General features: G+C 37.7%; 3 protein-coding genes across 6 annotated transcripts in view; 2 read left to right on the top strand and 1 right to left on the bottom strand.

Annotated features, from left to right (window-relative positions):
• LOC103458958 (calcium-binding and coiled-coil domain-containing protein 2-like) overlaps positions 1-3,283 on the top strand; it is an 8,451-nt gene extending 5,168 nt beyond the window's left edge. The window contains exon 2 of the mRNA XM_008400113.2: positions 2,930-3,283. Within this exon, the coding sequence (XP_008398335.1) occupies positions 2,930-3,110 (181 nt within the window). The 3' untranslated portion in view covers positions 3,111-3,283. The remainder of the gene's footprint in view (positions 1-2,929) is intronic.
• ankrd6a (ankyrin repeat domain 6a) overlaps positions 1-13,231 on the bottom strand; it is a 39,648-nt gene extending 26,417 nt beyond the window's left edge. For all 4 annotated transcript variants that reach the window (XR_001776156.1, XM_008400114.2, XM_008400116.2 and 1 more), the window contains exons 1-2: positions 13,150-13,231; positions 10,146-10,251 (exon numbers count right to left, since the gene is read on the bottom strand). The gene's annotated coding sequence lies outside the window, so the exon portion shown is untranslated. The remainder of the gene's footprint in view (positions 1-10,145; positions 10,252-13,149) is intronic.
• gabrr2a (gamma-aminobutyric acid type A receptor subunit rho2a) overlaps positions 12,978-24,091 on the top strand; it is a 44,026-nt gene continuing 32,912 nt past the window's right edge. Inside the window, exons 1-2 of the mRNA XM_017302415.1 lie at positions 12,978-13,289; positions 17,391-17,497. Of these exons, the coding sequence (XP_017157904.1) occupies positions 13,126-13,289; positions 17,391-17,497 (271 nt within the window). The 5' untranslated portion in view covers positions 12,978-13,125. The remainder of the gene's footprint in view (positions 13,290-17,390; positions 17,498-24,091) is intronic.

The following is a 24,091-nucleotide window of genomic DNA, read 5'->3' as shown; positions in this document are numbered from 1 at the left end:
CAGGTGTATTTTTGAAGTGGATGTGTTAAGTGCAATTTGAAATAAGAAATGTAAAATGTGATAAAAATGCATTTTTGTGTTTGATTCCTATTCAAGAGACTTTGATAAGAATGACTATATATAGGCGGCTACAGAGTATCTTTATTTCCATTTTTAGTTGGTGGCGTGCCTCGGGATTTTTTCAATTAAAACAGTGTACCTTGACTCAAAAATGGTTGAAAAACACTGCTCTAAATACACAAATCTTTTCCTTAAATGACCTTTTTACTTTGACTTTACTTAAAATAATTAAGTTCAATACCATATTTGTATCCCTTGTCTGACACCATGACTCAAGCTTACCTGGGACAGCTTCCCTGGTAAGCGACCGTGGCTCTGTGGGTAGAGTAGTCGTCTTGTGATCAGAAGGTTGTAGACTTGATTCCAGCTTCCTCCTGCCACATGTCACTCTTCCCTCTGGGCAAGGGACTTAACCCCAAGTTGCCTACTGACCTGCACATTAAATAAATGTGACTCTAGTGCAAAGTGCTTTGAGTGGTCAAAATGACTGGAAAAGCGCTATATAAGTTAATTTACTCATAATTTCTACTTTTCCATAGATGAACATGCATTCTTGTTTAATTTGAATGCTAGATATTTAGCTTGTAAACTAAATATTTGTGAATTAAATACTTTGGAAGATAAATATTTAGTTTTCAACTAGATGTTTAGGTTCAGCCAAAACATTTAGCTCAGACTCTCACCATTTAGTTGAGAACTAGACATTTAGCTTCTTAACTAAAACTTTTATTTGAAATCTAAATACTTAATCTATAAACAAAATTGTTATCATGTGAATTAAATACTTTGTTATGAATTTGGACATTTATAAATATAGGAATGGAGAAAATATTGTTTTGAAAACTGAACACCCACTTTTCCCCCCTCTACAACAGATTAAATAAACCAAATTATTGCTGTTAATTTTTTGCTGTGACTTTACGAAAGGCACCCAATGTGTTTATCGTGGTAAACTAAAGCATTTTCTGAGGAAACTCCTCGATAAGTTCTTAACCAGGTTCTGGTGTTATTTTCCCGGACTTTCAGATTGCAGAGTTCTGATCCGATAATGAATCAACACCTACACACAGAGTTTTAGTTTCTGAGATCTGTGCAGTCAAATATTCACATCAGTTCTGATGGAAAACTGTCCCAGACTGCAGTCCAGAGTGCATCGGGTCACATGACGGCGGTTTGATCTCCCGGAGTGAGCGTGCACGCCCACGTGCATGCCGTCTCCTCCTTTCCAGGTCAGATTGTGTAATCGCCGCTGCTGCTGTCAGCATTACAATGTGTTACATAAGACAATTTGATGTTCGGGGCTATAATCCGGCTGTGCTGCCTGAGCGCTCCCACATCTGGGATTTCCAGCTCATCCTGAGCTCTGCACTCGCCTTACCCACTCGGAGATTTTCCCCGGGTCACAGAGGGGGACCTAATGGCAGAAAGGATGGACTCGACCAATTCTTGGCTCAGTTAGGATGTTGGAGTTTGTCTCTTTGTCCTGAGATAAATTACATGCAGATTTTAAAAAATCTGGTAATTTATCAGAGCAATTCCTGCAGGTTTAGTTAGAAATAATGAGGTGTTGTCTACATTATCAAGAGCTCACAAAACAGACAAGAATGGATGCATAAAATAATTAAAATTATATGAAGTGCATGGCTAAGTGCCTTTCTGTTTAAATAAATCAAAAGAAGCATGAAACGTTATGTAACATTTTTCACTGCAAGAAAAGATTTGCTCTCTTTCAGATTCAACCAGGGGCTCATTTTGAGTCAGAAACTTTCATTCTTTTTTTTGTCACACTTTAAAACAAGTTTGTCCCTAAACTAACACTGTCTGTCACCCTGAAAACAACATCCTCACTGTGGAGCATAGAAAAGGCAGTGTGATGCTGTGGGAATGCTTTTGTTTTTATGGTTTGGATAAATGATTTTTCCTAAAAAGGCCATGTTATATTTTTGTCTCTAAAGTTGTATTTATTTTGACAGAGAGAAAAAATGGCTGTTTGGATTGGAGAGGTGTCACGTTTTTGATTTACGGGTATCAGATTAAAGGGGAGGAGAATAATATATGCCAATATATATGTGTTGGTCTATCTTATAAAATCCCAAACAAATACATCAAAGTTGAATAAAAATAATGTGATATAAATGTAGGAAATAATCAACAATTCCAGCCTTTGAATTTTAACCGTAAAATTTTTAGAAAGTAACTTTACATTTTTCAAAATCCTCCCCAAACGACAATGTCTTTTTGGTTAAATTCAGTCTAAATAAAGGTACATTTCAAGTAACAAATCATAGAGATTTAATTTATCTTTCAGTCTTAATTGATTTTAGTTGATGATTAAATCTTTGTGCATTTATGAGCTATACATTAATGCTTTATCATTTCTTTACACTCACTTATTCTTTCTGAATTTGGCAGACACACATTTGTCAGAAGCAAAACTCACGTGCAGTATAGACTAATTAAATATAGAGTAGAAAATGCCTTTATTTTTGTCATTTTAATGATTATAGATTGTGACTAATGAAAACCCCAAATTAGAATTTGGTGGACAAAGTTCTAGCATTCTGATATAAAGTTGAGTGGAAGGAAAAAGTGAGGTAGAAAAATGTTAAGGAAACTCCATGAAATAATTTGAGGGATTTTTATTAAGAGTGCAATCAGATCTTAAATCTGAAGATGACATTTTGACGTTTTTAGGAGAAACATACCAGACAGTAAGTACTGTTGGAGTGTTTTTTCTACCACTGATTATAGAAACAAGAACCTTTTTGACTCAGTATAACTCATTTCTACTTGTACTGTTTGGTTGGTTCTGACCAGCCTGACAAAACAGGCAGTAATTGAAACATGTTCTGTTTGCTTTTCTCTGCAGGGTTGTTGGTATCATGTGGACCCAAATCACCTCCAACTGTCCTGAAACTGTCACACCAGCTTCTCCTTTGTTCTCTGAATTCAGAGAAAAACTCTGTTTGAGGGATTTCAGAGACAGACACGGCACATGTTGGTGCCACGGGTCCCGTGTCGTTCAGCCTCACATCTGTTGCCGCTGTTAAAGATGCAGAGGAGGTGGGAGTGGGGGAAGGAGGTCTGTTGACTCTATTTCTTTATTTTAGATTTACGGTCATTTTGCTCTGATCCCAGATGGAGCTGAGCATGATCTGCAATGGGAAAGTATGATCTGAACTTTGTGGTGTAATATTAAATTAATCTGTAGAGGTTATTGTCATTTTGTGTCTGAACACGTTTAAATTAATTAACAACCTTAAACCCACAGGGAAGAGGTGTTTAATTACCCAGCAGCAGGTCCCAACATCAGGACCCGAAACACATCAGTCCTCAAAACAGCAGCACAAAATTGATATTATCAAGTATTTTTAGTTTAGTTTCTGGTGCAAACAGACTTGAAATAAGTAACTTTTCAGAAAGATATGTGAGCTTATTTTAAGGGAATAATTCCTTAATATTGATGAAAAATGACTTATTGCGTTGGTAGATTACGTCACTTATAAAATGTCTTGTTATAAGTGTTACGAAGACCATATTGTAGCCGTTGATGTTGTAACGGTTCTTTTATTGCCGAGTGCTTTACGCGGACATGCCGGTTAAACTGTAAATAACGTTAAAAAAAAAAAGACAAACAAAACGTCAATACTTAATATTGAGATATTCAAAAGGACACAGACTTAAACATATCTTTATAGCATTAATATATAACTCACCACATTGGGCAACACTCATGAACATTGGCAAGATTGGTAAGATGTGAATTTATGGCAGGTTCGGCTTGTTAGTGTGGTTGCTAGGCAACCTAAGTACACTACTGGTCCGCCGTTCGTTTCCTTCTTCTACACATTTATCCACGTACCAATACAGAGCAACTATAGAGCCCCCTAGTGGAACGGGAGGAGTGAAACTAGCACTTTTTTTTGTCAATATCAAAATATTATTGATTTCTATCTTGCTGAAAAGTGATTTGTAAGTTAGTTTAGTCTCATTTCAAGTGTAATAAGATATGTGCACAAGAAACTAGATCAAAATTACTAGGTAAGATTTGTGTTTTTGCAGTAAAGGAGAGGTTCAGTAAACATTCTGGTCCAAATAGACACATTCAAGTCCATTCAGAACCACATATCCAAAATCACACATTCAAGACCCATTTAGGGTGAACGTGTGCAACAGGGTTTTATTTTAAGAATATTATAAATGTGAAGCTTGTCAAAATTACACGCTAAAAATGTATTCAGAACCATGTCTGTGAATTACACACAGACACATTCAGTTTACATCCAAAACAACCCAGATACATTCAGAATGACATGAACATGACTATTTTAGATTCATTCAGGACCACATTTATACTTTAAGGAGACATTCATTCACAGACATATTTAAAATGCATTTGAGATGCATTCAGGAACACCTGAATACATTCTGGACAGATTGAAAACATGTTCAGGACAAAACATTCATATTAGGTACATATTCAGGACAACAGGCACCAGTTCAGGTCCCAACAAGGACAAAATACAAAGAGAGATACGCAGTAGTTACTTAATTAAACTTTTCTTTATATATTAACATTTTTGAAATGAAAGTCCTTCAGTCATTCTTTTCAATGTTTCTGCAGTTCATTGAAGTTTTTCTGCCTGCAATTCACTTTTTAAAAAAAATGGTTTTAGAAAAAAGAAGCTTTTTCCTTCAGTCCTTTCCAATGAGCTTTAATAAGTTTACTTCTATTTGTCCAGTCCTAAACTTTAACATTTAACCTGCTACCTAAGGCCTGTAAATTCTGAAATTAAGCTCTTGTTTTTTCTTCTGTAATTCTCTTTGCATTGGTCTGATCTCAGGGTCAGAAGACTCCTGGGAAGATTGGCAGCCGTCTTATTGTTTTATGTTTGAGAAGTGATTGAAGTGTGGAGCTTTGACGTCTTTAACACTCTTTAAGATGTGACATGATGTAAGATGACTGCAAAGAATCAGCCGAATGATTCAGAAATGATTTATACCGTTACGTAACAGATTTCTCTTAAAGAATCCAACAAGTTTCTGACGAATCTTTAAGCTTCTGCAGGTTTTCTTTTCTGTCTATTTGAGATAAAACTTCTGTTCTAAGCCTGTAAACTGAATGCTGATTACTGTCAGACTGGGCTGCAGGGTTTAATTTTAAAGTTATGTTTACACCCAGCTCAGTTCATTAAGTGAGCTGGACCTTTGAATATTTAAGTACATCTGTAGACATTAATGATGAGCTTATAGCATTTTTAAAGATGTTCAGGTTGCTACAGCAACAACAAAAGCAATCGTTTTACATTTTTCTTTGAAGCTGAATGAAATCCAGGTTGTATTTAAGGCTATTTGACCTCCAACGAGGTGAGTTTGTCATTCCACCATCATCTGCTGGGTTTGCTGAGAGCAAAGTGTGGGTTCGTTCACCTTTTATTCTCACATTGAGCATCTGACGGGTTAAATCTCCACAGTTGGGCTGCAGATCTCAGCTTGACTCTGATTTTCTGTCTGACACATTTTAAACCAACCCTGGGAGGAAACATTCACCTTGAATTTATGTGTAATAATTTGAAACATCAAGCTAATCGGAAAACATTCAAGCTTATGAATTTTTATAAACTCATCAAAGAGAGTCGATATTTGGATCATGAAATGTATTTACCAACAGTGGCTGAATAAAACATGTCTATGACAGTTGTCTCATTGTGTGACTACATGATCCCCACCATCTAAAACAGACATTTTTTTGATCTTCATCCATAATCCCTGTGAGAGCATGTGTAAAATAAACTACTTCTATAGGAACTTATTCTGTTTGAACCTCTGAACACAATAAACTCGCTGACATGTTGGAGGATAAAGAACAAGCTGCTGGTTTCTGCTTGCGAGGAGAAAAACATTTCGTTTTAAAACTTCAGTAAATTTGTCAGGATGTTCCTTTGAAGGGTCTCCAATAAGGCTGTTTTTCTAAATGAAGCCATTCAGGACCACAGTACGTCCATCAAGCTGTATAGATGTTGCACTGATGTATGCATGACGTTCACATCAAAGCAGTTTAATCTGGCTGAAGCCTGAGGGTTGAAATGATGAGTAGAAACTGGAACAAATGCACAACTGGACCTTTTTCAGTGTTTTATCTGTTTCCAGAGATCCGCCCAACATCCTCTCTGCACTGCACTTCGTTTTCTTTCTTTCTGTTTTTCCAAAATGATGCTGACCCGTCAGGGGAAAAGCATCCAGGTTACTCTGGGAAGTCTGCAGTCTACAAGAGATCTGAAGGAGGTCTGAGGAGTTTTGCAAGAGAGCTGAGGAAATTTATCACTTTATCAGCACTGACCAGATGCTTAAAACACATGTGAAGACGTCATAGCTTTCCATCTGAACAAAAACAAAACTGAAATTATCATTTTTGTACCAAAAGAGGAGCAATCTAGAGTCAATGCAGAGCTTCAGTTATTACAACTGGAAACTAGAAATCAGACCTGAAACTTAGATGTAGTGATGACCTGTATGCGCTGTACAGTGGCTGCTGGAAAAGAAAACCGTTTTGTTGTTAACCTTACAATCCAGAAAACTACTTGCTGTATTCTTTTTGGTTGTGCAGGAGGCTCTACTTCTGCTTTTCAAATATGTACTTGTATATTTGCGCATCTATTTATAGCCATTTTCATGTGTGACTGTAAACGTTGAGTTTGGGGGTGTGACCAGCAGCAGCTTTTATGGATTTAAAGTGACAAGACGCCCTAAAAAAATGTCATTCTGAAAGGAGATCAACTAGACAGAACTGAACAGACTAAAATTTAATTATCTGAGATGGTTTTGTGCAATAAATGTAATGAATGTGTTTTGTGAATCCCATAGATTGTCACCGTTAGTACATTATCATTCACAGATATTGTTGCTCTGTCACTATGAGATATGGTTGCCATGATATTAGACCTCAGTGTGTTCACTGGAATATGTACATTTTGCTGGGTTGTTTTTCCTCCCCCGCCCTCTACATTTTTTGTCCTCGTTAATGCTTGCATGATTCAGCGCTCGTTCATGTCTTATGTCTGTCTGTTGTCGCTTTTGTACCAATAAAAAAAAACTGAAAGTAAAGTGTTAAAAATAACAAACTAACAAAAAAGAGATGGAATTATTGAACACTTTGTAACGGCCTGACAGCTTTTCTTCCCTTTGGGAACCATATGAGGTAACTTGACAGTTTGGGAAATATTCCTCATCTAAAACTCTTCCCAGGAGGATCATCACCATCTTTGTTCTGAACAGAAGCTTTTTGCAGTTTGTTGCTGTGACCCAGATCTGAAAATAGACACTTTTCACTGCAGACGAGATGTGATTTTATTTCTCGCCATCCTGCACGACACTGTGGGTCTCTCTGTGGTCAGAAACAGGACTCATGCAGTCAGACATTTTCTGCACCAGGGAAGAAATGAGAGGTTTCCCTGTAAATCTGTCAAGTCATCCTGATGTTATTGTGTCCTCACAGCACATCTGGATATAAAACAAATCTGCCGCTTCATGTGGTCAGTTCCAGAGCAACACGAGAGCGATTACATAAAATCACAATGTATTATAATAATCTATGGTTGTTATGTTGAGTTTTTGTCCACCAGCTGAAGAGTTAAAGCGGAGAGATGTGAACTTTGGAGATGAGATCAACAACTGAACGTAGATTAAACAATAAAATTTGACTGAAGCAACTTGAAGACAGAAAAACAGACAGATTTTTTATGGCTTACAGTGAGAATGGATGTGGTAAAATACCATTTAGAAAGATTGTGTTTTATAACTGTCAGTCACACAAAGACCTGACAGCTCAGAGATGTCTGATGTTAGCAACCTGATGTTTTTATTTTTTAACAGATGCGTCCTGACTCGATATAAAAATGTTAGGAGAAGAAATCTGTCAGATCCGACTGCAGAGGAAAAGGTTTTCACCTGAATTTAAGGTGGAATGACCTTTAAACTTTTTGTTGAATGATGTGGAGCAACTCACACAGAAAGCAGAAATTTTGAACAAAACCTCTGAGGCATTTACAGAAGAGCTACATTTTTTCAGGTGGAATCTGGTGCTGGATTTTCTTAATAAATCAAATTAAAAATGGTTTGAATAGAAATTCACAAAATTCTTTTCCAGTTGTCATCTTTAAACTATGAACCATGAATGTGCTACTTTGTGTTAAATCTCAATACAATTCAATAAATGTTGTGTTTTTAAAGTCACACAATGTGAAAGAATTGTTAATAGTTTTTTCCGAGATATTTTATGTGGGAGGAAAAACTTTTACTTTGGCGTCAAAAAGAACAAAGAGAAGCTAAAACAGCAGAAATGTGATTTATCCTTTAGTCTGTCATTATACGTCTGCAAGGATATCATAAGATCACATGTAAAGTGAGCATGAGGAGGAAGATGATTGTCTTTAAGAGAAAGAGCAGCTGCAGACTGGTCTGAAATCCCATCACTGATCTGGATTGACAAATGAAGGCGAAGAAATTCTTTATGTTCTGCTGAAAGGACTTTGAATCACATCACGTGTCTCTGCAGGCTCTGCAGGAATGCCCTCTAATAATAGAAAGGTGAATAATAAAGACTTAATCAAAAGTTTCATTGTAATTATTCAAATGTGACAGATGATTTGATCTCCGTCGAAGACGTCGGAGATGACATTCAGTAGCTTTAATTCAGGCTCTCTGATCAGTCAGGGCAGAATTACAGCTGTCATCTGTATGAATAGAGGTAATTCAGCTGCTGACACATAATTACTGCTGTTTCATCACGCAGCTGTCAGGTACGAGTAGGAAATGACTGGAAGGGCAAGTGACCTTCGACCTGAGCTGGAACTTTAACAGTCTCCTGATGATTACCTGTAAGTGTGATGATCTGCGTATGATCCAGTAACACAGCATGCAAATGCTACGCTGGTTCACCTCTAGTCATGTCCTAATTTAAATGCATTCAGGACATTCTGCAAACAAACTGGCACACCAAACAAATGTCTATTTGTGAAGATGATGACATAATCAAAGCAGGCAGGCAGGCAGGCAGGCATCCATCCATCCATCCATCCATCCATCCATCCATCCATCCATCCATCCATCCATCCATCCATCCATCCATCCATCCATCCATCCATCCATCCATNCATCCATCCATCCATCCATCCATCCATCCATCCATCCATCCATCCATCCATCCATCCATCCATCCATCCATCCATCCATCCATCCATCCATCCATTTGATTTGATTTTGCGTTGTGGTTTATACTACTAATTAAACGTGACCGCTATCTGACTTGTGTGCGAATGGTTTATGACTCCAAAGCGAGCCGCATGAACGTTGACGTCATATAGCAGCGCACTGTTTACGGAAGTTGGATGGGGATGGGAGTTGTTCAATTTTAAAGTTTATTCAGCCGAAAGTATCGACACAAGGTAATAACAACGCGAAGAAAGCTGTGTGAACGGTTTATGATCCCAAAGTTACCCGCATACGCCGAAGATAGAACGTTGACGTCACACAGCTGAGCACTGTTTACGGAAGTAATAAGGGATGGAGTCGTTTATGGATCGATTCAGCAATAGGAGCCAACATTATCGTCACACTATAATAGCAACACAAAAGAAGCTAATAAAAGGAAAGCACATCTACTACCTATGGCTTTTTGTAAAGCATTGACTGCAATTATAGAGAAATCTGTTTGGATTTGTAGGTAGAACCAGATTGTGATTTGATTTCATTATCATAATTTTCAGCTTTACGTCCGGATTCACCGTGTATGGCTTCTTTTGGTGGGGAATTATTACTATGTTTCACATCGATGATATAAAAGCCTTTAATGATCGTTCAAACAATAGATGCTTAGAAAAAAACAATCGGATAACCGAATTATTATCACATGTGAAAGTGGCACATATCAGATTTTTTGGGGGGATGAAAAGATCGGAATCGGCCGTTCAGACTGCAATGAAAAAGCTAGATTTATCTTTATAAATCGGATTTGGGTCGGATTTGCCAGCTGTCTGAGCATAACTTCATGAGACTGTTTTGATATTCAGAGCAATAATCAGACCTACCTTCTCCTATGTTATGTCGTTCCTCAAGTTCTCCTCCAGCTCAAGTTGCTACAGTCCAGTGTTCTGCTTCGTCCTTGGTTTGATTGTTGGAGAAATCCTCTGCAGCCTGCTCACAATAAAAGAAAAATATCCTCTCAAGTTCTGAGGTTGCAGATTTCTGCTTTTCTAAGATTCAGTTCTGACTAAGGTCAGATTAAATTAAAACCAAGGAAATAATGAAAATCAAAATTTAGAAAACATTTTTATTAACTACTACAAATAAAAACAGTAATTAATGAGGAAAAAATATAACTAACTGGAACTATATGGTACATTTATAAAACAAACTGAAACATACTGAAATTATCCTTTGTTTTTGTGCTTACGAATCTATTTATTAGCCTTTTGAACTGATGTGATTTTCTCCCCCGCCCCCTCCCAACAAGCAGTTTACTTCAGCTGTTGGTAAAATACTCCATATTCCTCGTGACGGCACTAGTCAACAACGTATAACATATAATGAACTTGTTTCTGACCAATAACATCAAACCTGCTCTGAGCTGAACCCTAAAATGTGGATGACTTCACCATAAATCTCTGATCCATGGCCGTTTGTACTGGAGTTTATAACCTTGAAAAGGTCTTGGAAGTTAAAATGGCCACATTGAGGTTGGAGTTGGAGACATTGCTGGATGATTCAGGCTGCTGCAGAAATCAGAAACTGTGTGTTCAGAGTTTTTGTGCCGCTCCACAGTAACCCGTAACTAAACCTGTTAACAGCCAGAGAATAAAAGCGGCGGCTGAGAGCTCTGCAGCTAAATTAACCAGAAGGCTTCAGCCCATTTTAATCTAGACACCACAGGCTGAATTTTTTTACATAATTCCTACTCTAGCAGAACGGAGAGCCACAACCTGCTGCAGACTGAGAGATCCAGGTGTTCAGACTGCCAGGTGAGACATTTATTAAAGCAAACTTATGTGGGGGAAACAACTGAACAATCGAGATGGAGAGAAACCAACCAGTTGTGGATACAATAGATGTAACAGTTTCAAAAATCCAGACAAAACAAACAGTTCCTGTTATTAGGTATTGATCCAGTGTTGCATGAATATGTGTCCTGTTTTACTTGTTTTACTTAACAAGCATTGATTTTCACAGCAAGTGGAAGGAAGTGTTTCATAGTTGGACAAAAATGTTTTCTGGTGGTTTAGAAGAAAAATGACAATAATTTGTTGACAGAAAGAAGCAGCTAAAATGGAAGCAAAGGAAAAACATGCTTTTAATGAATCGCTGATGATAAACTATCCTGAAATTGGATAGATAGGAAAGTTCAGCAGTAAGTAGGAATGGGGGAGTTACCTTTTAAAAATGAACAGTGATAAAGATGCAGTCATCATCAATCTGACAAGCCTTAAAAAAACTCATAGACCAAATGTAGAAATCAACTAAAAATTGCAATAGTTAGAAAAGAGTTATAAAATATTTTTATACAAATAATGTGAAACATGCTTTTTGCATTTTTATTCAGGTTTCGCTTACAGTTACCTAAACAAACCAAACAAATTAACAAATCCACTGCAACCAAAAGCCCAGAATTTTTAACATTTCACAAAGAAATATTCAGAAAGACAGAAAGAAACAAACATATGAGACGTAGCAATAGTCTAACACAGTGAAGGATCTGCAATAAGTCAAAGAAACTGAAAGGCTTATAAAGGCTGGGGAGGTGATTAGTGGAACCAGGTGCATCAACACATTAAGTGGCAGTTCTCAGGGAAGTATCAGAGAAAGAAACACAACAGAAGAAAACAAAACCACACACAATGTGGTAGCTGACACAGACATAGCTAGAATTTCACTTAACACCAAGAAAACAGCTAAAAAACAAAACAATAAAACTAAAAACCCACAAGATCAAACAACTCAGATGAAACTATTCATGCCTGTATTTGTAACCTAAAACGACATAATCGGTAGAAATCTAACAGCACATGCCAGACCCCGTGTAAGACATGGTGGTGGCAGCATCATGCCGTGGGGATAGTGATCAGAAGCTGACCGGAGTTAATAGGAAGATGGATGGAGGTAAAAGCAAACTATTGATGGAAGAAAATCTACCAGAGGTTGAAAAAGTGATGAGACTGGGGCAAAAATGTTACATTCCCTGCAGTAGAAAGACCCCAAACTTACAGTCAGAACCTCAATAGGTTGGTCTATATAAATGCAAATTCAAGTCAAAGCCAAAAGTCTGTGGAAAGACTTGAACTAATCCATCCAATTTGACTGAGCTAGTAGAGACATCCCCCCAAAAGACTTGCAGCTATAACTGAAGCAAATGGTTCTTCTTTTCTTACGAAAGCCTACCATGAGTTTAAAATATTTATCAGTCAAAGACTCAATGCAATCAGCTGAGTTTCCTTAGATTCAGATAACTTAGCTTACGCTTACTGTACTGAATTACTATTAGGAACAATTGGAATGAATGTACGATTGAATTGAAATTATTTTTTTGGATAGTGCTTCAACACAACAGTTGCTGTTAATTTGAACTATATAAATGAAATTGAATTGAAACATTTTGAAAAGCATGCATCCCTTTTTCTTCCACTTATGCATTTGTTTGTGTTGATCTATTGCAAGAAATACTTGAAAAGCATGTTGACGTTTGCAATGTGACAAAATGTGGAAAAGTGAAAAAACTCTTCCATGATAATTTATGTACAGATGTAAAACAATCTGTAACATTTGGGCTGGTGGGATTCTGGTGCCCGCGGCCACACAGAGTCTCTTTCCGCCCCTGCAAAGGTTGGAAATGTTTCACCCCGCCCCGTGATGGTGATGATGATGATGAGGAGCCATAATCTGAATAATCCCACAGTGGGCGTGTGCGCGCGCTCCTGAGTGTGTCCACAGATGCTGAGAGACATCACACCGTGACGGAGACCATGACAGGGTCCGCGTGCGGAGGAGGATGATGTTCCTGCAGGGACTCACCTGTGGATGGACGCCGTCAGGATGCCTTACCTGAACAGAACTCTGCTCCTCCTCTCGCTGCTGCTGCTCCTGCTGCTGCTGCTGGGTCAGAGCCGAACCGCGGAGGCGCGCAAGCACCGACAGCGGGTGCGCAGATGGACGGGAACCGAGGAGACCCAGAAGCACGGCGCGTAAGTGCAGATAAATGATGTAGATGGATGAGGGGGAGAATCAGAAACGCAGCGCTGTCAGGGTTTAGTCAGACTAATAAAGGCCGAGGGAGAAGTTTACCAGCTCTTTAGTTTTTAATAGTTATATTTAAACATCTCTGGATAAATTATATGCATTCGGCTTAATTGGATAATCATAATTTATTCAACAAGTTCTCTTGTTACTTAATGTCTGACTAAGAAACATCCCGGGTGGATTTTTCTTTTTCAGTTTTTGCAAGTAACCAGCATATGCTTCAGCTGAAATTAGCTCCTTAACTCAAATTAGTGTCACACAGCATCTGGATGGCTTTGGGTCGAACCACCAGGAATTCTTGCATAAGACTCCAGTTTCCATAGTTATTTATTTTGGCGGGATGTCTCTGTGAATGTGACTTATTCCGAGCTAATGATCCAGAACCTCTGAACGATTCTTTAGTAATCTGATATAGGGAGAAAGATCAACCAGTTCTCCCGGATTAAAACAACAACCAGGCTCTCTAATTGGTCATCAGCTGCTAAAATCCTCGGCCAGGATTCTCCTGCACAAGACATTTTTAATCTCGGGTTTTCCTGCTGAAATAAAGGTTAAGGTTTTTTATATGTATAAAAAAAAATCAGAACTTGACACAGGTGAGAAGCTCTAATGATTTTTATTAATGATCAAGACATTGAAAACAATATATATACTATTAATGATTTAAATCGCCTAATTAATGGAATGCTTGCATAATCTTTTTGATGCCAATTTGTTTGATGGTCTTAACATGTCTGTCTTCAAAATGAGATCTCATGTATAAAGGAATGAATGAATGAATGAATGAATGAATGAATGAATGCATGCATGAATGCTGCAGTTAATGAACTGAAGAGTTTCCTAATCAGATGCTCATCTTCTGGTGAGAGAAGCTGAATTCAGCTGTTTTTTCACAACCTGTGATATTTGAATATTTAATGTTAATGTTAATATGGTGATCTGAATTCACTTTTCAGATTTCAGACTGAATAGATCTGATTTATCAGTTTCTTTAATTTAAAGTCATAAATTATTTGCACTCCGTCTCTCCATTTTTGTCACACTTAAAGGTTTCAGATTGTCAGACAATTTTAATGTGAATCGAAGCTAAATAAATGAAAACAACAAGCAGTTTTGAGATGATGGAAAAAAACCCTCCTAGAATCTGTTTCTCTCATTCCCAATGAATTAACTGACTGCTGTGTTTAGTTTCCCTACTGACCTCCAGCCATGGTTACTGTTTGAACCTATCTGACAACATGAAGTAGGATAACAAACATCAATGAGCAACACATCCTGCTCCAGTTGAAAGAAATTCACTGGTCTCCATCTGGAAAGAGTTACAGGGACATTTGAGTGACCCGAAATGAGACTCTTTATCCACAAATGGAAAAAAACATTTCCAAGGATTTTTGATGAGCCAAAAGTGGGACTTTCTTTTGCAAGGTTTTTAGTCATGTTACATCAGCAATCAGAAAAATAACTTTCTGTTTTCAGCATGACTCATATGGACATTTTCCCCCACACCCCAAAAAAAGAGTTACATTTGTGCAGTTGATGGGAAGCTGGTGATCCTTGGTTGAGAACAGGAATATTATTTTACATGCTTTATGTGGGACTGCACTACACTCACACAATCCACCTCAATTAAGTCAATTAATCCTCACAACAAATGCCTTCAAATTAACTTTAAAAGATAAATGGGTCCAATTCACATCCATAAATATGCAGTCAAATAAATTTCATGCAACCCAACATGAGCAAATTAAATTTTATTTGCTGCAATCCAATTCTATCTCTGTTATTTTACAGTGCTGTAAAAGTCAGTTTATAAAGCCGGCTGATAAAGTGCTATCTATAAAAATAAGCCCATTTACTTGCATAAAGAAGTCTGCAATCTATCCAGAGTTATTGTTTCTGTTCATCATGAACCAGAAACATGAATCAGATCCAAATCCTCAGGTCAGAGGTGATAGATTCATCAGTTTGAGTTGCAGTTCATGTTCAGATTTGGTTATTTTTAACTTATTCAGCTCAAAAAATCAGCAGAATATTTTTCTCCAGTAATAATTGCATGGATAAGATGGATTATCAGCAGCTGAGCGTAAACAAACCGAACCTGATGGAAGCAAACATTTCTCTAAATAAATACTCTGCTTCTTATTCGTTTCATGCCTCCCAGCAGCAGGGTTCTCAGGTTTAATCTGCAGAATCTCATTATAGTTTTATTTCATAATATAATGAAAGCTATACAGACACATTTCTTCCAGATCTTTGACATACCAGTGTGAAAAATTAATAAGAATATAAAATAAGTGCAGAATTGGATTATCTCGGCAGTAGTGAAGCATTTTCAACAGTTAGCAGACAGCAAGGTGAGGCTCTGGATGCCTCATAGCAACAGTAAGTTCTAGATGCTGTGAGGTTTGTTATTACAAATATAACAGGTTAGGGATACGCTAATGAATCTGTGAGCTCCCCTCCCTTTCCTCTTTCTTCTCTTCCAGGAAGTGGAGTCAGCAAATTTAGCATTTAAGGTGACCTATTATGCTTCATTGAACATGTTAGAATATGTTTATAGTCTGTACAAAACATGTTCATTAAATTTTTTTGCACAAAATCACAAAATAAGATTTTATTTTAGTTAGTTCTGCCTATTTTGGCCATACCCCACTAACTCAACGACTACGCTTGCACTTCAAAAAAGCTGCAAACAGATGCACAATTATACAATCATACGTCTTTAAAAAGCAGAAGTAAAGCCTTCTGCACAACCAACAAGAATGTAGCAAGTGGTTTCTGGAACGTAAGTCAACAACAAAACACACCCAGCGGTAAAACCAGCTGACCAAATGTGCTGGAGCTCATCTCAGGTTCCTAGGTGACGGACTGGGCTCGGCTGGGGTTGCTAGATAACGGTGCAGTTACCTAGCAAATGGTGTAGCATAACAATTTGGAGGTTTTTGAATTGGCTCTTTTTTCAGATACTGAAAACTTATTGCCAGAAAACAGCTGGGTGTTTTTTTTAAGTGTTTTACCTTTTTTAGAAGCAATAAAAGTCCAAATGGAAGTACAAGTATGTGCAAAATGTACATTTTGCATCATATGTCCCCTTTTGTTCTCCGGTGATGAACATCCGGAGAAAGAAAAGGGAGGTAGAGCTTGGGTTGTTTTGAGAAGCTGTAGAGATCTAAATGGAGGTTAAAAAATGTGTAAAATGTGAATTTTTCAAAATAAAGCTCCTTTAAGGTCTTAACAAAATGCTTACATTTTATATTTTGATGAGATTTTATTCTGAAAACATGTCTAAATCTGACCAAATCTCATATTTTGACCTGAGAACATTCTGATTTTATAAATCTCTTCTACTTTGAATCAGAACCTGAATGTGGGATCAATTCCCATTTTCTGAATGGATTCCAGGCTCCAAACAAACTCTGTTCAAATGCATCTAATCATGTTTGAATCAAGTCTTTATTGATTACCTGTGAAGGTTAAAAAACGTATTTGTAATAAAATAAGAAAAACATTTCAGGTAGTTTTTTCTTAACAACTTGGATATCACAGCACGTGTGTAAAAGATAAATGGTGATTGAACTCATTTCATCTTCTTTCGTCAATTATTATTGAAGAACTCATCAGAGTCGATGTTTTTCCTGAAATTCTTTGAAGCCTTGATATTTTAATCTGGTTGCTTCAACTGTTTGAAGAATATTTGGTTGTTTTCTGTTTTTTAGGACAACCAGCAGCTTCGGCAGAGGTTCTGGTTTCATGCTGATAAATTATCTGCTGACTGAATGTGAAATGTGCAAAAGTAACCTTATTTATGATGAAATGCAGTGTAAAGCTGCTGTGATGTAATTTTACTATGGAGTACTTCACCCTGCTGGAGATCAGACTTCCTGTGATCTTGAGCGGGAGATTCATCCTGAGAGGAAACAGTTTCTGGTTTTGGTTGTGATGAGCGCAGCTGCAGTTGCAGCATTTTAATTTTTTTTTTCATTTTCATCTGTTATTCTCCATAGTTGTTTCTTCATCTCTTTGACTCTGATGTTTTCTTCCTCCAGCTCTCTGCCAAAGAAACCTCCAGATGTGACCAAGTCCAGAAAAACCAAGACAGAGCATCTTCTCAAAGTAGATGATCATGATTTCACCATGAGGCCGGCGTTTGGAGGTAAGGACGCCCAACGTTAAGAAGGTCATAGAAGAACATGTAAGAGGTTTGGTAGACCCATTGTCAGTGTGAAATATCAGGTTAAGCAGACATTGTAGTCTCAACTGAAGGTGAGACTTTAAAGAGAGACTATCAACCAACCAAATAGGTGGAGAAACAGAATAGATGGGTTCAAAAAAATCTGCACAAAACGAAAAACACAAGTTGCTGTTACCTGAAGAAAACGTGATGTTTAGAGCAAAGCTTTGTCAAATCAAAACCACAAAGTGCAATATTTTTTAGGATCTTATGCAGAAACACAACCTAAAACATAAAGTTTACCCTCTAGCGGTCTTAGCGCGACGGTCAGGAGTGCAGGAAATGCCACGTCTTGGGGTCATTGGGGTTGTTTGGGCAAAAGTCTGGTTTTTGTAAAAATTCATGTATTCATCTGCTTGATGTGTGATGGCACAATGTAGACTCCGTAATAGTTAAAAGGAATAAAAAAAAATAGCATTGAATATGTCATTATTATAACTATGACAAGATTCACAACCTCTGATTTGAGATCTATAAAAATAGCTGAAGTTTTTGTGAATAATTTGGAGTTTTACTCCACAGAAACAATGGTGAATTTCTGAATACTGAGCTGCGAATAGATGGTTTAATTTTGCTGTGCAATGGCATTTATCCCTCCAGGATCGATGCTTTGTAGAGCCACCTGTTACCTCATTTACATCTTAAAGTGATTTGGGGATAGTCTGGAGACTGCCAAAGAGATTTCTGTATTTTCTTCAGTGGAAAAGAGATGAAGCTATAAGATTAGATGGACTTTTAATCATCTCATTGCAGCTCCGGCTGTGCACTTGGGGTCGCCATTCTGCTTGAAGATAAACTCTCATTTGTCATCCGCTGCCTCGTCCCTACTTTGAGGTTCCAGACAGTCCAATCGAAAGTCTCGGTGTTCATGGGAGCAGCGCAGAGCAAAGCTGATTCAACTTATTAAACACAAAAGCACAGCAAGAACTGAGGCTGAACCGATCCGACTAAATCCCAGCTACGCCGAAGACCAAGCTGAATATATAACTCCTGCAGCTACAGTTATCAGGACATGTTTGACCAGAGGAGAGAATTTGGGTGCTGATCCAGTCAGGAGTTCTGGCTGGTAGGAAGAGAAAACAGACGTGTCAAGACTCTGAACGAGTCAGTGTTTTGAGCAGAGATACATTTATTCACCAAACTATATTGGGAGACGTCGACCCTGTGGTTCTGACCCGGTTTGACCCTCTACTTAGATGCTATCGACTGCTCTCGGCAGGAAATCTCCACGGTTCCTGATGGTTCTGACCCGAAATGACCCGTTCTCAGCCTCTCAGATTACCGTCTGTTGCTCCGACCTTTTCCCTGATGCTAATCCTCCATCTGCCTGCGCGGCTGCAGCTGATGTCAGTTTTTATGTTCGGCTCTGATGATCCAAATCACATCCAAGCTGGTCTGCAATCAAATGGCGACGGTCCCGTCACTCACACAGAAACAAAGTAAATGTCTTATTTCCGGGTCGCAACAGGACTTTAAGCTCTTATTTCTGTCCAGTTCTGAGTAAAACTCCCAGTACGACAAATAAATTATCCTGTAGGAAAGAACTATGGACTATTTTTATCCTAAATAAGTATAATTTAAACCAGATATTTGCATAAAATGTGCAAAAATATACATAGCATTTTTATTTCTGTCTTTTTTTCTATAGGGCCAAGCTTTTGCTGTTTTGGGTCGGATTGCTAAAAGTCAAAATAACAAGAGCAACCTTCCTTCAGAGTTGTGTAACTTTCTACTAATGGCAGAATTTTACATGCACCAAAGTTTTTAGGAATTTAAATACTTCGATAAAGAGTGAGTGATGATGTCATGGCTTTATAAGTTTCATATTTTGAGTTTCAAACGTTACCTAGAACATTTGAATAAACTGTAGAAACACCTGTTGATATATTTCAAGGCAAGACATAAAACACAGTTTTATTAACGTGTGACATTGAAGTAGAACATCTGTGCAGGACTTGTTGACCAATCATCTTTGAGATCAGCTTGGGTTGCTAGGAGATGGCAGAAATTCCTCTGGTGTTGCTAAGTAACGAGCTGGGCTTCACCGGGGTTACTAGGTGAAAGGTAGGAGAAAGAACTTAACACAGAAATATTGAATATTGATCTGTGGACAAAAGCCAAATGTTTGAACCTTGGAAACTAACGCATCATCCAGATGGAAAACAATCCTAAACACACCGCAAAAATTTTTACAAAGTAGCTTAAAGACAACAAAATCAGTATTTTGGAGCAAAATCTCAGTCCCACTGAAAAATTGTGGGGAGAACTGAAAGAAAGTGTAAGTAAAGTAACCTTCAAATCTGACCTGGTTTCACGAGTTCTGGAGAAATGGGCCCAAGTTCTGGCAAACTATCTGAGAAGCTTGTGGTAGGAAACTCTTCATAAAGTTTACAATCTAAAAAGTGTATTTGGGGTGTAGTTCATGTTATGGAATAATTTACATTAATCTCACTTAATTCTTTTGGTTTAGTAATGACAACTTACTTTCTTTAATATTGAATTAACTTAAAAGTTACAAACTTTAAGTGCTGTGGTGGTGCAGTGGTAAAGCACAAACCACATAAGGAGGCCTTAGTCCTGAAAGCGACCATTGCAGGTTTGATCCCCGGCCTGATGACCTTTGCCACATGTCTTCCTCTTCTTTCGTTACCCACTTTCCTGTCGAACTACACTCAAATAAAGGCTACCTGAGTCAAAAAAAAAAAACCCTTAAAAAATATACTTTCTTACTTTGCTTCTTTATTTGAAGTAAACTAAATGAGTCCAGTAAGACTGGCTTAAATTTGTCAAGTTAAACCATCTTAATAAATTACATTGGATAAACTTAATTTAATTACTTGTTACCAATTGAAGAAATGTAATTATTGTCCTTGTACCAAATATTAAAGGAAATGTCTGTTTATATAAAAATAAAAGCATACAAATACAAAAAAAATATTTAAACAGCTCGATGAAAAGAAAAATAAAGAAATCTTAATTTGACTCCACGCCCGTTAAGCCTTCAGCTGCCTCAGAGACGACCAGCATGAAGTGGCTTTTAAATTGGGTCAGAACCTGTGGTGACCTGCAGGTATCAATAAACCAGAACCTGATGTAAGGCGGCCCGCAGGTCCTGTTTTTCCAGAACCTGTGATATGGTGGCCGCTTTGATGTTCCCACGTCTCCCTCCTCCTCCTGGTCTTTCCCCCCTCCCCTCGGTGTTGTTGTTGTTATCACCAGGAAAACAGACTCGGAGACTCTTTTCCAGCTGACAGTGTCACTAACCTTGATCCGTTCCTCCTTTTAACTCCAGTTTCAGACGCTTTCAGAACGTCCCACTGGTTTTGTTCTGAGTGTGATCTGAAGATGCATCACACACTCCGGTTTAATCTGCGCTTCTTTAGATTTTAAAGGGCTGAGTTGCATCTAAACATAGTTCATCAGCGGGGAACTTCAGAGGACTTGCTCCGAGTTTTCAACTAAGAAGTTGGCGCTTCTCGTCAGTCTGCAGAGAAATCAAAAGGGACTTGTTGGGTCTGCTCAGAGGAAAAACTTTGGACTCTGAGATACTCCCACATGTCAGACAAGCAAAGAGTGGTCGCCTTTCTGAAGTTTGTGAACCTTGATGGCGAAGGCGACCTACTCATCAGTGATACAGACACTTCAAAGCATAAAAATTGTGGTCAGAGAGGAAATGGGCCGATGAATAACTCCATTAGTCCATCAGAGGACCTAAGCCTTCACAACTGCATTAGGAAATGGTTTTTACAGATCAGACCTGCATTTCTGCCACTGTAAAAAAGTTCAAACCCAGCATATCACCAGAAAAGGTCTTCTTTTTGGTCAATTTGTTCGAGTTAGACTAAACGCCGAAGCTTTAATGGAAAGGTGTGGGTGACAGAATGAGACGTTACAAATTGTAGCCTGCTAACAGACTTAATATTTTATTATATTGAATTATTTTTGTTAATCTCTGAGTTGACCTCACCAGTCTACACACATCATATGGCTTTTCACATTGTAGTAACATGTCCCATTATGCAACCGAAGAGATAATCCTCATCATCTCTGCATGTAACTCAGGACTGTTGCACATGTACTATGTAGGTGGACACACAGACATATTTAACAAGCTCAGTCTGAGTCGCTGTTGGAGGGTGCATGTGGGGTGTATTACTGCTCTTAATCCTGGGTAAAATAACACATTAAGCTTGTTGTTAATCCGAGCTGAAAGGAACCAGATGAAAGCCCCTCAGCTACGTCTCCCCGTGTCTGTCCACTTCCAAGCTCGTTTTCTGCTAAGTGACTGCAGAGTTTCGGGTGTGTGCTGCTCAGTGTCGAGGATTTACTGCAGGTCAGAGGTGGATTCATGTCTCCTATTAGTTTAATGGGTCCATCTATCATCGTACGATATTTATCCATCATCCATCGGGTGCATGCATGACCATCGCCTATGAATTCATTCATTTCCACCCATCCATTATATTTCCAACCATTGTTAAATGTCTTTTAGTCATCTGCCGTATGTTCACTTATCATGGAGATGGCCTTTTATTATCTATCTGCAGGGCAGAGATGGAGGGAATCAAAGGCAGAAAGCAAATTAAACAGAGTGAACAAACAATGAGCTGAAAACCAAAAGGTTGATTTACACCAGGCACGATTTTATATAGCCCCCGAATGCAATTTTAGAACAGCTGACAGTTATTTTATTAGAAGACAATTATAAGAGACAAAAACAGTTAGACATAATAAAAATATTCACCTTTTACTAACTATTTTATAGCTCGATTTGACCATTATTCTGAGTTTAATGCACCCAAATCTGCTTTTCTTTCATTTATAAAATAAAGCAGGTGTTTACAGAGAAAGAGTGACCCAAATCCTGTTTTTGTGCTGAGAATAGACTAAAATTATGTATATTTTCTTTTATCCCAAATGTGTAACAAAGGATTTGCAAAACTTTGTTTAGCGAAGAAAACTTGCTAAACGTCTCTACAGGGTTTGGCTCAACATTGACCATAAAAAAAAAAAAAAAAAAAAAAATCTGATTTTTTTTGTTTTCTTAAAATATTGCATGTGAAACCAGGATTAAGAGAGCACACAGAACTTCAAATAAAAGCGGTTCTTTATTCTCAAAAATAACTATTTTCTCTGAGTTGCAAAAATGAAAAATATAAAGTTCAAGATATGGAGCAAAAATAGTCTTTCGTTTCATGAATTGTCCAAAGGCTTCACATGTTTAGTTTATTGTTGAGTAAAAGTATGTTGAAGTAGTTCTACTCCAGCTTTGTCTCTTTGTGACAGGCTCACCAAATGCTGATTTAGCACTTTGATGACCAATGATGTCATATTATTGTCTAATAATCAGCGCTTCCTCTGCTGCCTTGATTTCCTTATGTGACCGGTGGATTTCTGCGTTGTGTGTGTTGTGTGGTGATCAGACAAACCACAAGACATCAAGTCTGGATTTGGAGGCGGTCTCTGTTTATTTAATCTGTCAATCGGGAGATATTAGCATTAGCACCTAGCATGTGCTCCAGTTCTCCAGCCCGATCTATACAAAATAATAGTTAGCATGCATCAAATGATATAAAGGTGTAATAGCAACTCAAATGAAAATATCCAAACACTTATCATTAATACAGAAGGAAAAATAAACATTTGAACAATATAAATGAAAGGATTACAATAGATTATAAAAYTTGCCTCTCCYCAGTGGAACGAATAACAAAAGGGGAGAGRAAATTAATAACTTAATATTTATAATAGTCCTGGAGGRCCCTGAACAAAAGAAGAAGAAAATAAGGCGGAGTTGGAGGACCAAACCCCTTACAGTAGACACAGAGGAACACAGCAACAGTCAAGTTGAAGCAGACAAATACATAAAAGAACACATTTTGTGGAAATATAAAACTATTAATATAGACCCAGTTACACTTACCCTAAATTTCTGGGTTTGAATCTAATAATCAGACATTGACGCCTGTACTTGCTTGCCTTGCTATTCATTGTTGTACTCTGGATTTTTTATTCTGCTGCTGCAAGAAACTGTGCAGTCTGACATTTGTTAAATCTTAGATCATACAATATGTCACTGTTAATATTTTATGAAATCGAGCTTGCACTGTGTGACACGAAGTGACATGTCCTTCTGGTATTGTGTTTTTTTTCTTGTGTTGAAGAAAAGGTTTTTGGTGCAGTAGGGTTATTCTGCAAAGTTTTACTCCTACTCTCCTTTATTCTCATTCTTGTTGAAAATTAAAGCAGCAGAGTTATTGTTTGTCTTGTACAAGCAGCTTGATATTAAAGGTTGGAGAACGCATGTAAGAAATTTCCAGATATCAACTTATTGTTTGATTTTGCAGCATTTTATTGACTTGAAGCTGTAGTATTTCGGAGCAAGAGAAGCTGAGAATGTAAAAGTAGTGAAACACAAATTATGTATTTAAAGCAGATAATTTCAAAACATATCCTATAAAATGGAAAGTCCTCATGGAAAGTGTCAAATTCCTGTCATAAGAGAGAAAATGATGA

This window comes from Poecilia reticulata, linkage group LG22, assembly GCF_000633615.1.
Source record: "Poecilia reticulata strain Guanapo linkage group LG22, Guppy_female_1.0+MT, whole genome shotgun sequence".
NCBI classification, from domain to species: Eukaryota; Metazoa; Chordata; class Actinopteri; order Cyprinodontiformes; family Poeciliidae; genus Poecilia; species Poecilia reticulata.
The sequence above is the reverse complement of the archived record's forward strand: the minus strand, read 5'-3'. Positions and strand labels throughout refer to the sequence as shown.